The 17,924-nt window shown below is 44.2% G+C and overlaps 1 protein-coding gene across 1 annotated transcript in view; it reads left to right on the top strand.

Moving 5' to 3' along the window:
* Window positions 1-17,924, top strand: part of DPP6 (dipeptidyl peptidase like 6) — a 772,535-nt gene that overhangs the window by 562,034 nt on the left and 192,577 nt on the right. Inside the window, exon 7 of the mRNA XM_027101408.1 lies at window positions 572-653. Coding sequence (XP_026957209.1) covers window positions 572-653 — 82 coding nt within the window. The remainder of the gene's footprint in view (window positions 1-571; window positions 654-17,924) is intronic.

Raw genomic sequence — 17,924 nt, 5'->3', positions numbered from 1 at the left:
AGAAAAAAATCCTTCTCCCATGCTTCCTCTCACTCCCTCTCACCTCAGTGTCTTTCTGTCTCTCTGTCCCTCCCTCCCTCCCTTCTTATCAACACAAACCAAAGGGTGGACTCTGTCCTGAGACCACCGGTTTTAAAAGGTCAGAATGACCTGCTTGGGAAAAAACCTATCTGCCAGGAAAGCCAACGATGGAAATATGAGTTGTGGGGACTTACTACCGCATAGCTATGCGTTTCCATTTTTAATTTTGACTGTTATGGATATTTTAAAAGCTGATGTACAGACCTCTCTGCATGTTCTCTCGATGAATATTTACTATTGAAGTTAACAGTGATGGACCTATTGCAGGTTCATGTAAATTTTATATGCATATATAAATATATAATTTTATCTATCTATTTATCTGAAGAAATCTAATGGAGGCTGAAATGAGACATTTTATTTAATAACACAAGCTCCTGAAATTGATTCAGTGGAAGAAAAAGGAGTAAGTTTCAGCTGGAGGATAATATTACAGCATCTTAAATGCTTGTTTCCCACCATTTTTCTTTGCTTGTTTTCTTTCTTTCAGGGATCCTCAAAGTCTAGATCCACCAGAAGTCAGCAACGCAAAACTTCAGTATGCAGGATGGGGCCCCAAGGGTCAACAGCTGGTAAGCAGGTCGCTTTCAGTGACCAACTTTTTGCATTGAAGTTTCCGTTTTATACACTGAATGTATCTCACTATACTCAGAATCTGTGTTTGTGTGAATTTAAGTTTTGAAACAGTCCCCAGAACATCTACATATGTAAATGGCCATTTCTTTTGCTTGAGAACCGTCTTGAAATTGGGAGAGCATATGCCTTGGTTCTGGTACCCTTTATCCTTAAAGCAGTCCCTGACTGGAGCTGTGTGTGTATGGACTATAGATGTACTGTGAATCTGAGATACACCTCGTCAGAGGGCCGCAGATGGGAACGATCAGAATCATGGAGTCATGAAAGGTTCTTCTGCTTTGCTCTTGGAGCTCTGGCTCTTTTCTTTGGCAGGTTTTATGAGAAAAGTAGATGTGCTGGCCATGGTAGAGCCGGGCTCCCTGCAAGTAGCATCTGCAGAATCCTCCACAGCTAGTGTGGCCCTTTCTGCGTTACACTGAACATTTTCATGGATTCCCACTCAAACTGGCAAAGCTAAGACGTTTCAAGAAACTGAATGGTCAGCATGGTGTAGTGAAAAGGGGTCTGAACAACCGGTTAGAAGACAAACGTTCTAACCTTGGGTGTTCACAAACTAGGTACTAGGCTGCTGTCACCTGGCCCAGCTACTGAGTGAAAAATCTGGATGAGGTGACCTCGCAGGTTTGTCCCAACTCCAGCGTTACGTTTGTCTAAAACCGGATGATGGTTGTCAGTTCTGTTCAGGAGGTTGCAGAGTGTCTGCAGTTTGAAGATCAGGTGACGTGGTGGCTGATCGTGTCACCATTTTCTTCTACATCTTTAAGCTGATTAACAAAGCTGCATTTTAAAAGCTTTCTTTTCCCAGAAAAAGCGCAGAAAATGATCATTTTTTAAAATCTTGGGGCAAGGTTCTATTGTTTAGGCTGCCTACTGTCTTAGGAATTAAAACAGTCCTACTTTCCCCAATAGTACAATTATTTTTTCTTGGTTTCGTATTAATTCCATTGCCTCAAACTGATCTGAAGCAACAGGAGGGTATCGGCCACGAGGCTGCTTTAGCTGTTACCCTAGTGTTCCTGGTGCTGCGCACTTCGTGAGCAGAGGTTTCGAAAGGCACATGTAAGGATCTAAACCAGTGACAGCAGGTCAGGAGGGTGCTGCAGGCTGACTCGGCAGGATGACAGCAGTCCATCAACGCAGTCAGAACCAGGAGAGAAAAGTCATCATTGCTCAAAGGCGCTAACTCTTACCCAAGGAAAAACTGCAATTCCACAGGAGACCGTAGAAGACCTAAGTGTTTAAGACTCATGTGACTGATCTCTGATAGCTAAGTCCCTCTGAAAATCAACGATGGAAAACGTTTCTGGGAAGCAAATCTTTCCCACATCCGTCAAGTCATTCTGTAAACGTGACGCTGCACCTCCGTAGAGGGCTCTCCCCTTTCTCCTTGGTCCTTTGGGGGCCCACGGCACCACTCGGGGCGGGGGCGGGCACGGGGAATGGGCACCTTACTGAGTGGCCATCGTCCAGCCGTTTTATCGTCATCCGGAAAAGAACATCAGGACCCGGGCACTGTCGGGTTGTCTTCCTGCCTGCGCAGTGATTCTCACTAAACCTGCAGGCTCACGTGGGCCCGTGGGGGAGGCTGGATGCTATAACAAGGTCGTGCCCCCTAGGCCTGCCTTCTGGAAAGGGCTTGGAATTTAAGGAAAAATCAACCCACAGCTGCAAAAGGAGGTGGTGTGTATTGCATGCATGCACACGCACACACACATGCCTTAGGATTCTGTCTGGAATGCGGGGCAGCTGGGGCCCTGGGCTGATCATTCTCTGGGCAGCTTACTCATTGGCCAGTCCCTCCCCTGCCTGAAGCCACTGCTGCCTCCTGTAAATTGACTTTACACTCATGCCAGGCTTCCCAGTGGACGGGGCTGGGTTAAGTGATTATAGAAGTTAGTATATTCATCTCTTAAAGAATAACCGGCAGCATAACCAGGCATCACCTTCTCTGAGAAAGCTCCCCTGCCCGCACGGCCAGGTGGCACCTCCAGAGCCCACGTGTCACCGTGCGATCTCCTGTCACACAGTTTCCTGCCCACACATCTCTCCGCGGTGAGGTGGCCTTTGGTCTAAGCCTCGAGCACTTTTCGTCTGTGTGTTCTGAGTGCCTAGCTCAACACCTGGCGCTGAGGAAATATCTGTTGAGGTCAAAAGTGAATGCGTGAATGGACGGGTTAATAATCAGCTGATACATTCTTGTGGTCCTCAACCACTTAAACATAAAGTAATTGGGGGGACACAAGTAGCCAGAATCTGCATGTACGTTTAGGATGTTACTGATGGGGAGGGAAGTTCAGCTTCCTTTCTGTGCAAGGAAGCAAAGGTTCGGTTAAGTAGTAATTGCCGATATTTGAGCTTAGTACCAGAAGTACTCATGTGCTCGTGGAATTTTTGAGTTTTTAAACTTTTTTAACTTTGCAGTTTTTATTATACTGTTCTTGTACTGAGTCTAGTAGGCAGTACAGCTCATCACTGAGAAAATATCCTATAGCTTGGAGCAGGGGTCAGCAAACTTTTCCCGTAAGGGGCCAGGTAGTAAATGTTTTAGGGGATCAAATGCCCTCTTGGCTGTCCTTACCTGGGGAGGCCTGACCCCTGGGACCAGCACCCAGTTGACCAGTACTCCCAGTGGGCACTCTTGCCAAAGAAAATTCAAAACCCACAAGCAGGCCTTGTAAACACTAACGAATCTCATTGCCATTTTATTTTAAAAAGTAAATATTGCTCCCAAAGGAAATCGACTCTAATTTCAATGAGTAATTCTCCTTCGGGAGCAGAGAACACAGCTGTGGTTAAAGTTCACCAGAGAACTTTCCCAGCATCGCCACCTCCTCGTGAGGAGGGGTCTCAGCGATGCATTTGGATCGGGAACCCCATAAACCACAGGAAGATGACACTGGGCACCAGGAGGGGCTTAAAGGCATTTTCTCCAGTGCTTCGACGTGGCCTCCAATTAGTGGCTCTTACCTTTTAGGGTAGATTTTGTTAGACCTTCGATCACATCGTAGGTCATGAACACTGCCAGGAACACTGGTCTCTGCACTGTTAGAGGGGAGGGAAAACCTTGACCTTGGGGAGGCCTCCATTCTGCCGGAAAGTCGCTTCTGAAATGGTGCTGGTCTGTGGTCTTGACTGTTCAAGACGGATAACCAGGTTGTTTCCAGAATTCGACATCATCTACTGAAAGCCTAGAGATAGGAAAATGGATCTGGATAGATTAAATGGGATTAAGTGAGAAAATACATATAAAACTTTGAACAGATTCCTCCCCCTTGCTTCCCCTTTCTCCCATTCTTTATGCGGTCAGTACACGTAGTGATTTACACTAAAACATAAACTATATCAAAATTTCTCTCCATACTGTATCATTCTCCAGGTATCCTCTGCAGACGAGTCTCTGCCTAAATTGAGAACGTCTCTGAGTTCTTTGATCTTTTCGTGAAGCCCTGCCCCCGTGCGTGTTTGTCTATTTATGTGAGGTTTTGTCTCTGCTGACCTAGAATATGATCAAATTATCCTTTCATTTCCTTGCATGTCATCTCTGCTAGAGACATTTAGTAAAAATACACAAACACTGAGAGCAGCTGCAGTGGCCTTCCTTGTGTTTACAGCTGACGGCATTTGAGTTCAGGCCTCTTCAGGGCACCTTGCGGGCTAACACACCAGCACAGGGAACTTGGTGAATTTGTCACATAGCAATGTTTTCTTTTAGAACCAAGTGACGTGGGAACTTCTGCAATCGCGACTGCACAGTATTAGACAACATTAAGAATTTGAGGCTGGAGTCGGTGCAGGTCCACTTGGTGGATCAGAGACAAAGAGACTGGGTCTCTCTTTGCTTGGCCTGCTCCCAGGATGGGGACAAATGAACAATAAGCCAGTCGGGCAGTCTTCAGAATTGCAAAGTGAAGAGCGAGCAGAGGGGTTGGTGAGGGAACCTGGTGGCAGACAGGGCTGGCGCCGTCCTTGGGGAGCGGATGGGGTTGGGGATGTGGCAGCCCAATGGAAGAAAACTAAGGAGTGCTCAGGGCTCTGCATCCCCACTCAGAAGAGGAAGCTGACTTACCCATCATCGCCCAGGGCGGGAGGCTGTGGTACGGATGACAGTGAGCTACTGCTCTGTGTCTCCCTGGAGACCAGAGAACAAAGTGAAGCATGTTTACCAAAGTTGGGATTCACCTTGACTTCACGATGACATGGCTTGTTAGACCCTAGGATACTTTTCCAGGCAAAATCATGGATAGAATAATTTATCCAGGAGAGTCAAGGAGTCTTTGTTTAACAAAGTTGCTTTTTTTCATGAACGGTTCAGATATCAGCTCTCCTGACAAGGTCTCAGGGCAGTGGGGACTGGACTCCTAAGCATTTGCCCATAGCCCCAGAACTCCCGGGGGATGACAGATGTGGGCTCTCAGCCAGCTAAACGTGAAGGACCTGGCAGGCCAGTCCTTTTGTGTGTGCACAGTTTGGACGCTCATCTGTTTACTGAACACTCCCCGTGTCCTGGAGCCTCTGCCAGATCCTGGAGCTGCAGAAGGGAGGCATGGTTCTTTCCTCACCGACTTCCGCTTCTGATGGAAGGTGCCTCTGTCACCACGGTCAGCAGCTCTTGGCAGCCATGATTGCTTCGTGTTGCGCGGTCACCCTCAGAAATGTTCCCTGCCCTGTCTCTGTCCACTCCGCCCAGACTTAGTGTCCTGTCCACAGCGGGAGCTGCAGGAGATCGGTAGCTGCCCAGGCCTCTTGGACCCTTCAATCTGGATAAAATGATTCTGCTGGAACAAAGCCCTCCCAGGTCTCTCCCTGCTCAGCCAACACACTGAAGTCTGGGCCTCCTCCCAGGAGTGAACTAGGTCACCTGCTGTCCTGTTGATTCTCTCCAGCCCCACACGTCCATCGGGCTTTCCTCCCCGAGTTCCAGCAGCCTTTCCTCATGGAAACCTTTACACCTGTGTTCTCCGAGTTACCTGGTGGAGACAGCTTTGCAGAGTCTGGGGCCGGGCTGTACCTTAGTGGTGATTACACTTCTTAGGCCTGGGACGTAACAGCTGTGACTCTAAAGGCCTGAGTCCGCTCTAAGGAAAGTAAGCTTTAAAAGTCAACTTCTTAGGAGCCCTTTTGTGTCAGTGCTGTTTTCCCGCCTACTTAACAACACCATTTTATCAAAGGAGGCTATTTTTCTTTCTAACATGTCACCAGCAGAAAAAAAAAAAGAAAGCGAGGGTCTTACTTCACCTGTTCACTGGCACTGGCTCATGCTTCTTCCTCCCAGATGGCATCACGATACGCTTCTGTGGGTCAGTGGAGGGTTCAGGAAAATCCAGGCGGAAGGTTTTTGCACTCCCACTGGGTCACTTCATAGCATTCGAGTTCCCACTTTAAAGAAAACAAATTTTTATTTTTCTTCCTCTAAATACAACCTTTATTATGATCCTTAAATTTTTGATGAAGTATTTTCATTTTCACTCCCTTCCAAACCATTTGTAATTTCAGATTTGATTTCTTTTGTTTGTTTGTTTGTTTGTTTTTTGTGGTACGCGGGCCATCACCGCTGTGGCCTCTCCCGTTGTGGAGCACAGGCTCCAGATGCACAGGCTCAGCAGCCATGGCTCACGGGCCTAGCCATTCCGCGGCATGTGGGATCCTCCCACACTGGGGCACGAACCCGTGTCCCCTGCGTTGGCAAGCGGACTCTCCACCACTGCGCCACCAGGAAGCCCCTGATTTCTTTTTTGATCCAAGGTATTTTATTAATTATAATTTCAATCTATTTAAAAAACTACTTATTCCTAGCTTTATTTTAATCATAGAGCATACCCTATACAGTTTCTTTAGGCAAGTATATAATTAATTCTTGTAAACATTCTACGGATATATATACACGATGTATTTTTCCATTTAAAAACTATAAAATTGTATTATTCAGTTCTTTTTTGTATGTCCTCATTTTTGATCTAACACAGCTGTCTAATTCTGAAATAGGCAGAATAAGGGTTACCAATATATTCGTGTTTTAATTAAATTTTAATTGCTTTTCTGTGTATTTTTGCTTTATATTCAGTTGCTATGCATTTTGATGCATGAAGGCTTATGACAGGTATATGTTTATTCTGTCTAGTATTTTTAACCTAGATTCATTATCTGATTTTATTTTTTTAATTTGAAAACGAATTTTTAAAAATAGCTCATTACCGTTGTAAAACTTCATGCTACTGAAATGTCAATAATTCAGCATAAGATACTAAATGAAGAGGTTGTTCTTGAAAACACTTCGTCAAATGGAATAAATGGCAGAGAGAATAGACGCGAGGATTGGAGTGCATTTGCCTCTTGCCCCTCTCAGGTGTAGGTGCCTGCAGAGAGCTTGGCAGCCGTGGGGAAGACCTCAGCTCTCGGGGTGACAGTCAAGTGCAGATAGAAGGGCCCAGTGGGTGGCGCTCACCCTGCAACACTGAGCTCAAAGGGTGGGCAGGTGTAGCCAGGACACCTTCCACTACACCGGGAGTCCAGGAACCAACCCAGATTTGAACCTAGAAGCCTCGAGCTAGCGTCACAACCACCTCATCCGTCTCAGAATCTGAAGGCCCCCATCTTAAGCCTTAAAAGGAGAAGGAAGTTTTATTTAATTTGTTTTGGTTTTCAAAACCAAAACATTATTATTATTTCATTAATAATAAAAATATTGGAGCTGGAGGGTCATATTCAGATCTTGCTGCTGGCACGTGCTAAAGACATGGTCTGGATTAAAATACTTAACTTCTCAAGACCTCAGTTTCCTCATCTGTAAAATGGAGATAACAGCGCATATCCTGTAGGGGTCACCATATGGATTAAGTTAATCTGTTTAAAGTACGTGGAGTGGAACCTGGTAGGAAGAAAGTGCTCGCTGAGGGATGGCGTTTATTGTTGTTCTTGCTGTTAGGGTTATTACATGGCTTAACCAAAATGTAGAGAATGAGAACAAAATATGAATTTCATCAGATGAGAGTCTGGTATGTGTAGGAAGTTGAGTGGGGCTGCGTTTGATAGAGCGGGGCGATGCCAGCTATAACGGAGGGTCTGGGTGGGGGGCCACGGGCTGTCTCTTCCGCGACTCTTCTCCGACTCGTAGCGGGGAGGGAAGCCGTTCGCCAGATGCACCATCAGCTCGTATGCCTCTAAGCCTTTGGCTCCACGTCGGTTTTCAAACATGTGTCTCTTTAGAAAAGACCATTATCAGGTGACAGTTCCCCTGCGCTGATGCCACCGCAGGATTATCCCTGGAGGAACAGAGAGAACACGTTCCTTATAAGAAGCCTGGGCAGTATATGTATATATAAGTCCATGCCACTCTCTCTCTTCGTCGCAGCTTACCCTTCCCCCTCCCCGTGTCATCAAGTCCTTTCTCTACGTCTGCGTCTTTATTCCTGTCCTGTCCCTAGGTTCTTCAGAACCATTTTTTTTTAATTCCATGTATATGTGTTAGCATACGGTATTTGTTTTTCTCTTTCTGACTTCACTCTAAATAGATAGCTAGTGGGAAGCTGCTGCATAGCACAGGGAGATCAGCTCGGTGCTTTGTGACCACCTAGAGGGGTGGGATAGGGAGGATGGGAGGGAGGAGATATGGAGATATATTTATATGTATATATATCGCTGATTCACTTTGTTATAAAGCAGAAACTAACACACCATTGTAAAGCAATTATACTCCAATAAAGATGTTAAAAAATAAATAAAATATGTCCTACAAAATAAAATAAAATAAAATAAAAAAATAAGAAGCCTGGGCAGTCAATGCCCAGAACATACTCATCCTCTAACTGGAAGCTAGTTTCCTTGGACCATAATCTCCCTCCCTTCCCCCACCCCACCCTCTGCTCCCTGGTGACCACCGTTCCACTCTCGGTTGCCATGAGTTCGGATTTTTTAGATTCCACATATAAATGAGATCATACAGTATTTGTCTTTCTGTCTGACTTATGAAATGCTAATTAAGTGAGTGGAAGGAGGTAATCGTTTTGCAGTAGAGAAGTGTATCAATCAATGTGCTGTACACCTTAAATTTACCCAGTGATACATGTCAGTTACATCTCAATAAAGCGGAGGCGGGGGCAGGCGGGAATCCCACGAGCCTGTGGGACCTCCTGTCTCCTTCTCCCTCCTGTAAACCAGAGTCCCCAGCCCCGGGACCTCCAGCTGGTCGCTGTTCTCCAGTCCTTACCAGCAGCCACAGCGAGCTGAGCGGAAATGGATGAGCTGCCTCCCCCAGGTCACAGCCCCCAAGGGCATTACTGCTCACCCAGTTCTGAAAACAAAGGGGGCAGGGAGCGTTTCATCCACTTTGACAAGTCGGCCGAGGGGAGAAAGATTGATCTTTCCAGCGAGAGAAGATTATTTAATGAAATGTCATAGACATGGGGAGAACCAGACTGAAGTGACACCCCATTAATAACTTATAAAAGTCTCTAATCAGTTTGGGTTAGTTTGGTATTCATTGTAAAAACATTCATCATGGGCACTGAAGTCCATGACAGCAGCCAAGAAATTAATTCCCAGGGATGGAAGTTGCCTTATGTCCTCAAATAACGGATGGAGCCGGTTCAGTCCGTGATTTACTAGCTCTGCCAAGGGTACCCTTCAAATTTAAGGCAACGTGTTATCACTTCACGGCTCTGTGGGACTCAGTCACTTCAGTATTCACTTGCAGTCAAGTAAATAAGCTGAGTTTTCAGCAAATAACCTGGATGGATGGGGCGGAGCTTCCCGATGATCACAGTCAGAGAACCAGGACGATTAGGAAGTGGTTGCCAGGGCTTTTCCCCTTGACCAGCAGGTTCTCTGGAGATACAGGGATTTCAAAACACAAAGGCAACTTCATCATTGGGGCGTTAGAGAGGAAGTGAGGAAAGCCGTGTAATTAGTAAATTATGATTCAGTGGATTCTTTTTAACTTCTGTCATGCTGTGTGAATATGGGGGGCATAAGAGAAAATTCATTCTCAAAACAGTATGAAAATATATAGTAAGAGTCATAAAGACATTCCTGCACTTTAGCACAGAAACCCCTGTTAAAGAGAAGCCAAAAGCTATATAAACAAAGACATTCGTAGTGCTTTTATCTATAATAATGATTTTAAAGGCTGGAAATATCCTATGTGTTTTGTTTATAGGAGAGCAATTTGGTAAAGTGTGGTACATTGACAGGATGAGCCATTATACAACCATCAAAAAGCAGCAGGTAGACTGTATAGGAACAGGGGAAATATACCATCTACTAAATAAGATTAGAACTAAATATAAGCTGTTTGGTATATATTTGCATATGGGGAAGGATAACTATTTGGGCCTGGCCAGAATATGGGCATTTCACCCACTTCTAAAAGTTTCTTGGACGAGCAACATTACATATTCATTAAAAATTGGAAAGAAAGTGCATTGTCAAGGGCAAGGTTTAGGAATTCCACTCAGTAGACGTGTGTTCCAGCCAAGGGGGGCGGGGGTCAAGCGTGGTGGTTTTTGCAAATTGGTCCTTGGGACGAGGGTGCCTTCAGTCCCACTGGGTTCAAAGCACTGTGCATGTGCCCTTTTCCCCGGGCTCTGCTGCAAACCCTCAGGAGGGATTTTCCAGAATTGACTTGTAAGCCAAAAGCAATTAAGAAAAAGGTGGACTCAGGGTTGAAAACCGGTCCTGACCTAGTTGTGCACGTAGGTCTGTGAAGATAAACCATGTTCTCTTCCTCATCAGGGCTTCCCTAATGCGATCATGATGGGAGCAGTGTATTATTTTTTTATAAAGAATCTAATTTTGAAGGGTGCCCACATCAGCCTTGAGAATATTAGGTTAGAGAATTTCAGGATAATCTATCAAATAGAATTAAAAAGCAGGACCAGAGTTCTACATTAAGAAAGAGTGCATTTAATGATAGATTCCTTAGATAATGTAACAAGGCAGTTATAAATTAAAATAACCTTTTTAGACATTAGGACGTGGGGTGGAGGCCACAGTTCCATTTGCAGCCATGGACAAACCCATCATTTCCCATTATGTGCAGAACAGGTTCTGGACATTCAGATACTCCTTTCCAGGAGCCTCGGGGGTGATCTACACTATCTGTGCTGCCAAGAATCTCTTTAGTGTCTGTAATGGACTTACAGGATATTTTGCGGACTTCTCCCATTTGGGTGGAGGGAACACCTCTCTCTCATGATTCCTGAAATGTCTCACGATTGGAACATATCAAAGTAGTGGCTCCGTCTCTTCGTCTCCATAAAATAACCATGACTTGTTGTTTCTCTAAACTGCTGTGATATTGTCAGCCCTGCTTATTGTGGCAGTTAGTCAGCTTCCTCGTTTTATTATTCAGCTATTTCACTTGTGAATAACTTTATTTCCCAGACCACATGTAAGCTCTTCAAGGACAAAGAATGTTTTTCATTGCATTTCGATCTTCCCCAGCCCAAGGCTCCACTGAGCAGAGTCCAGCTTCTCAGCAAATACCTGGTAAATGAGGGGTATCCCAGAGGGAAAATAAACTTAAATGTCAGATTTATGGACACAAGGTCCAAAATTCATGGAAATAGAAACACTTGATGTTGCAAATTAAAAATTTTAAGATTTAGCAACTTGTCTGATGCTTTAGACCATGAACAGCTCAGCAGTTCAGACTGTTATCAGCACATGGAAAGAATGCTGGATTTTTGAGTAGGACTTTTTTTTTTTAATAAAATGTTTGCTATGCTTTGAAAGATCTCAAAACAAAGATGTGAATTTTCACTATTAAAACTTGTCAAGAAGGACAGGCTGGACTGAGTGTCTTGACCAAAGAGTGGGAACTCTTTGGTTTTCCCCAGGAATTTCAGAGTACAAATGCACCCCTTCCTGTCCCAGCAAGATGCAGGTGATTTCATTCTGTTTGCTATCAGAGGGGACAATCAGACCTCACTGATGTGTGTCCTCACTCATCCTCTGGTTACTGCGTCTGGGTTGGTGAACAGCACAGAGACACACAGGGCACCAGACAGAAAATGTTTAGCTCACGTGAAACAAGATGCTTCTAAGAACTTTATCAACATCTTGGACGGTTATGTGGGAATGATTCTTCCTGCCTTTTCTTCAAAACAGACCTCCCAGCACTCCTTTATAACACCGTGTCAACCCTTACTGATTATTAGAAATCAGTTATAAATTTTGGAAAGTCACAATACTTCATTTTTTTTTAAAGAACCCTTCTCGATACCAGTGTCTTCTTTCTGCCCTTTGACACGGTTATTCCCACAATCCACGAGGCTTTATTTTAGTCGCCTGACTCCTGGGGAATGCGGGCATCTCCCTATGACAGAACAAAGATGCGAGTGATCGTAATTAATCCATGAGTCAGTTTAAAAAAACAGTCCTAGTTTTATGTATTTTACAGTGTGTTTATTTTATGTATATAGTGGCTGAAATTTAGTTCAGTTCAGTCATTTCCATTTATAAAGGATAATTAGCAAGTTTGTGAATTGATTTTTCTGTTTGTTCTTCAATTTGAAAACCTAATCATTTGTCTGACTGGTTTCAGTTTTTAACATAATGGCTTTGATGGCCATTAACAGCTGGAATTATGTTTTAATGTCCTCAGCTGGGCTTGGTTTAATAAGTGTAAATCACACATGTTGGTAAGCCAAGGCTAGGCCAATACTTTTATCTGACGTCTCCCCAGCCCCGGTCTCCCCGGAGTCCTTGCCCACGTGAGCAATGCCTGCCCCGAACTTACCCAGACTCAGAATCTGGACTCACCATTGTTTCTGCCAAGCCTGCTGTGGCTACACTTGCAGTAATTGCTACTCAGTAAAGGGACCACCATCTCTTCCGCTGCCCAAGTCAGAAACCTGGCATCCATGACTCCTCTGCCGTCCTCATCCCCAACTTGACCCATCAACAAGTCCTGTGAATTCTACTGTCTTGGTACTACTAGGCCCCATCCTGTCCCCTCCATTCCCATCATCACCTGCCACTGGACCCCTATGATAGCTGCTGGCTTGGCCTCCTGCCCTGAGTCTACCCTGCTCCAGAACGTTCTGTAACTAAGTGATCATGTCGACCTCCTATGTAAAATCCTTCCCCTGCTGCATTGCCTTTAGGGGAAAGCCCAGACCCCTTAACGCTCCTGAGGTGCTGCCCCTGACACTGGTCTCCCCATCCCAGGCTGAGGACCAGTCATAATGAACACTCTGCAACTCCCCAAACGTCCCAGACCCTCTGCCCTCTGCACATGTATCCACGCTGTCTCTGCACTCTAGAACACATTGCTAATCCCACCCTTCACCCCGACCCCGAGCTCCTTTGCCTGGTGAAAGCCACCTTCTGGCCTCAGGAAGTATTCCCAGACCCTCACCCACAGCCGTGATTGGGCTGGAGACCCTCTGCTCATTCCCCTCCCCCGCTCATCATTCTGTGTGTCAGCTCCTTAAGAACAGGTACCTTCTCCTCTTCACTAATGTATCCTCAGCCCTGAAGTGCAGACTTGACTGTTCGTAAGCACTGAATGAGTACGCAAGGGCTGAATGAGGGACTTGATCCATTAAGGCATATTATTGTTTTTATTGCAGTATAGTTGATTTACAACATTGTGTTTTACAACATTGTGTTAGTTTCCCGTGTACAGCAAAGTGATTCTGTTATACCTATATATACATTTTCATTTTCGTATTTTTTTCCATTATGGTTTATCACAGGATACTGAATATAGTTCCCTTCGCTCTGCAGTAGGTCCTTGTTGTTCATCCATTCTAAATATAATAGTTTGCATCTGCTAATCCCAAACTCCCAATTTATCCCTCCCCCATCCCCTTCCCCTTTGGTAACCATAAGTTTGTTTTCTATGTCTGAGTCTGTTTCGTAAATAAGTTCATTTGTGTCATATTTTAGATTCCACAGATAAGTGATATCATATGATATTTGTCTTTCTCTGTCTGACTTCCTTCACATAGTATGATAATCTCTAGGTCCATCCATGTTGCTGCAAATGGCATTATTTCATTCTTTTTTATGCCTGAGTAATATTCCATTATATTGGGTTGACCAAAACATTCATTCAGGTTTTTCTGTAATATCTTATGGACAAACCCGAACGAAATTTTTGGCCAACCCAGTGTATATGTGCCACACCTTTGTCCGTTCCTCTTTATCCATTCCTCCAATATCTGGACATTTAGGTTGCTTCCATGTCCTGGCTATTGTAAATAGTGCTGCTGTGAACATAGGGGTGCATGTATCTTTTTGAGTTAGAGTTTTCATCTTTGATATATGGCCAGGGGTAGGATTCCTGGATAATATGGCATCTCTGTGTTTAGTTTTTGAAGGAACCTCCGTACTCTTCTCCATAGTGGCTACAGCAATTTGCATTCCCACCAGTAGTGTAAGAGAGTTCCCTTTTCTGCACACCCTCTCCAGCATTTATTGTTTGTGGACGTTTTAATGTTGGCCATTCTGACCGGTGTGAGGTGGTACCTCATTGTAGTTTTGATTTGCATTTCTCGAATAAGCGATGTTGAACATCTTTTCATGTGCCTTTTGGCCATCTGTGTGTCTTCTTTGGAGAAATGTCTATTTAGGTCTTCTGCCCATTTCTTTTTTTTTTTGTGGTACGCAGGCCCCTCACTGTTCTGGCCTCTCCCGTTGCGGAGCACAGGCTCCGGACGCGCAGGCTCAGTGGCCATGGCTCACGGGCCCAGCCGCTCCGCGGCATGTGGGATCTTCCCGGACCGGGGCACGAACCCACGTCCCCCGCATCAGCAGGCGGACTCTCAACCACTGCGCCACCAGGGAAGCCCTGCCCATTTCTTGATGGAGTTGTTTCGTTTTTTTGTTATCGAGTTGTATGAGCTTTTGTGTATTTTGGAAATTCAATCCTTTTCGGTTACATCGTTTGCAGATATTTTCTCCTGGTCCGTATGTTGTCTTTTCATTTTGCTTCTGGTTTCCTTTGCTGTGCAGAAGCTTATAAGTTTGATTAGGTCCCGTTTGTTTATTTTTGCTACTTAAGGCATATTGTTTACCCAAAGTGAAAATCAGTTACCTTTTCTGATATAAGCATAAACCTGAGGTGCATTTGTCATATTTTTCCTGTATTTTCACCTGTTGTAACTGGCCTTCCATCTTAGGCCATAACTTGTAACATACCTCCCTTAAATCTTAACCTTTACAACCTCCAAATGAGTTATAATTACCTATGATGTGACGTTCAAGCTCAGGCTCAGGGAACTTCCAGCAAATTTCCAGATTAAAAAAAAATTATAATTGCATGTGCATGTATTTATTTCATTAAACTAATTTTCTCCATGGCCATACAAGCTCATATTTTCTAAATTCGCTGAGAAATGGGAATGTTTAACAGAATTTGAATCATTAAGATGTGCTCTGAAGTCACTGCTCTCTATTTCCTTTGATTCTAATCACCCCAGGACAAGGTTCGTGGTGGACTTGCTTAGTGAATTCTGTCTTTTAAATTTCCTGTTATTGCATTAGAAGATTAACTGACTCCAAAATCTTCCTATCAAAAGGCAGAGAATAATAAAAGCATAAATTCATCAGTCAGTGGAAAAGTAAACTATCAATTCTAGGCTGATGAAACATAACAGAACCTCACTGTAGCACATCTCATTGTTCTGTGACCTCAGCCATCTCCCCACATCCCTGTTGAATGGTATCTGAACAATCAGTGTCAGAACAAAGCAGCCTATCAAGCAGCTGGTAGGCCTGCCTTTCGTCTCCTGTGTCATAAGGAAATGTGCCAGTGTTTTTGTAATTTCCCAATGAGGTGGCAGAGTCTGTAAATCCTTTCTTCCAACAACCCTACAATTTTATTGGCCAAGCGTTCAACGGCCTGGTACACATTTAATGAAAACAAAGGGTTATTGTGGTAGGTGATTGTTTGAACTAGTGGTTCTTAGCTACTCTTTGACTTTTATAAAGACCAGTGCCTGGGCTCCATGCCCAGGGATTCTGGTGTGTTTGCACCAGGCAGGGCTTGGGCACTGCTGAATATCAAAGCTCCCAGGAACTTCTCGTGTGCAGCCAGATTTGAGCATCACGGGTTCAGATGTCGGCAGGCTGGGTGGGGACTGCATGGTCTCTTTAATTACTCTGAAGCCTCGTGGACACCAAGCCAACTTTACGAAAAAACAAAGAATCTGTGAGATTGTTTTTAATCACCAGGCCTATAGCAAAGGAGTGTGTTGCATATAAAATCTCCAGTCATTAGAACATTCCCAGTGAAAGCTTCACTTCCCGATGTCGGTGGTCGCTCATCGGGTCAGTGGGCACATGCAGGCAGACGCTGACTGCACTGCAGGTTGCCTTGGTCCTGGCCAATCAATTCAATTCAAAGTTAAGATCAGGATGTTACAAAATTATTGTGTTTTCTTTTTCTTCTAGCTCTGGGTGAGGAGTCATTGCCCACATTGATAGACATTTTATGCAATGTTAATAATCTTTTTGTGATTTTCTCCAATCAAATCTATAAACAATAAAGTCTACTAAAAAGACAGCCATAACTAGCAAAAGTGCTAGATTTCAGACAGCAAGTTGTCGCTACGTGGCTGCTTGGGTTGGGACATAATAGCTAATAATAAAGCAACCCTCTATTTAGGGCTTCCAAGGCACCAATTACCAAGACAGGCATTTCACATATATTGTCTCTTTTGTTCACCGTATCTCCATTTAACAGTGAGAAAATTGAAGTTCAGAAAATGTAAGTTGTTTCTCCAAGATCACGTATTAATGATGGTATCAGAACAGAAACCCAAGTCCTGCTTTTTTCTCTGCACCAAACTGTACGTCTGGGTTCAGTGTCTTCAGCTGAAAAACCAGAATGACTTATCTTGAGACCAAATGAGTTCATGTCGGTGAAAAGTCTTTGAAAATCCCTTAAATGCCCTGAAAATGCAAAGTGTTATTACTGGGAATGATGATATTTGTATTCAAGGCCACCCATATGAAACATTTTTGCAATGTCAAGAAACTGGCTGTCTTCTGATACAGCCGCTGGTGTAGTTAATCTAACACACTATCTTTCTCCCTACTCGCCTCCTAAAAGGAAATGAAACATTGACCTAACTGTGATATTTCGTCTGAAATCTCTGCAGCTTCCATAAATGAGCTGTCAGGGCCCCAGAGCAGGCACTAAACCCCAACCGGAATAAAATGTTCCTTCTGTAAGAGACGGATCATTAGTCCAGTGGGACGTACTCACACTTGAGTGATGTGCAAAGCCTTTTTAGAGGGTTAAACAAATAAAACTCTGAGTGTCCCCTTCCCCGGGGGTGACCTAAACATTTTTTTTTTTTTAGTTTTCTACCTTTAACTATTTTATGTTTCAGATGCATTTTTATATCTTAATGAAATACTTTGTAAAGGCAAAGAATATATATGAAGTGTGAAGAATAATAAAATGAAGACCCACACACCGTCCACTCAGCATGGAACATGGAACATGGTCTCACTCCCCTCCCCCACCGGACAACCAGACTCTGAATTCTCTTTACTCTTTCCTGCTATTTTTTTTTATAAATTTATTCTATTTACTTATTTTTGGCTGCATTGGGTCTTCGTTGCTGCGCGCGGGCTTTCTCTAGTTGTGGCGAGCAGGGGCTACTCTTCGTTGCAGTGCGTGGCCTTCTCATTGTGGTGGCTTCTCTTGTTGTGGAGCGCGGGCTCTAGGGTGCATGGGCTTCGGTAGTTGCAGCACGTGTAGTTGTGGCTCACAGACTCTAGAGCACAGGCTCAGTAGTTGTGGCACATGAGCTTAGTTGCTCTGTGGCACGTGGGATCTTGCGGGACCAGGGCTCGAACCCATGTCCCCTGCATTGGCAGGCGGACTCTTAACTACTGCGCCACCAGGGAAGTCCTCCTGCTATATTTTGAAACGTTTTACCACATGCTGATGAATCCCTGAACAATGTATCAGTTATGGTTTTAACTTTAGATAACTGTTGCCATGCCTTGCGTGTCCTCCTGTTCCTTGATTTCTGCACTCAACACCGTTTGTGATATTTGAAGATATTTGTGATACATGCAGCTGTAATTGAACATTTTTCAATGCGACTTCGTCGTCCATTGTACAAATATGTCCCAATGAGTTTATCCAGTCCCCTGCCCATGGATATGCAGTTCATTTCTAGTTAGTTTAAAATTTTTTTTAGTTTTGTTAAGTACATGTTGCTCATTTCCTGGTACACGTGCCAAAG

Source organism: Aethalodelphis obliquidens, unplaced genomic scaffold (genome assembly GCF_003676395.1).
Source record: "Aethalodelphis obliquidens isolate GAN/ISIS:26980383/991018 unplaced genomic scaffold, ASM367639v1 scaffold5, whole genome shotgun sequence".
NCBI lineage: Eukaryota > Metazoa > Chordata > Mammalia > Artiodactyla > Delphinidae > Aethalodelphis > Aethalodelphis obliquidens.
The sequence above is the reverse complement of the archived record's forward strand: the minus strand, read 5'-3'. Positions and strand labels throughout refer to the sequence as shown.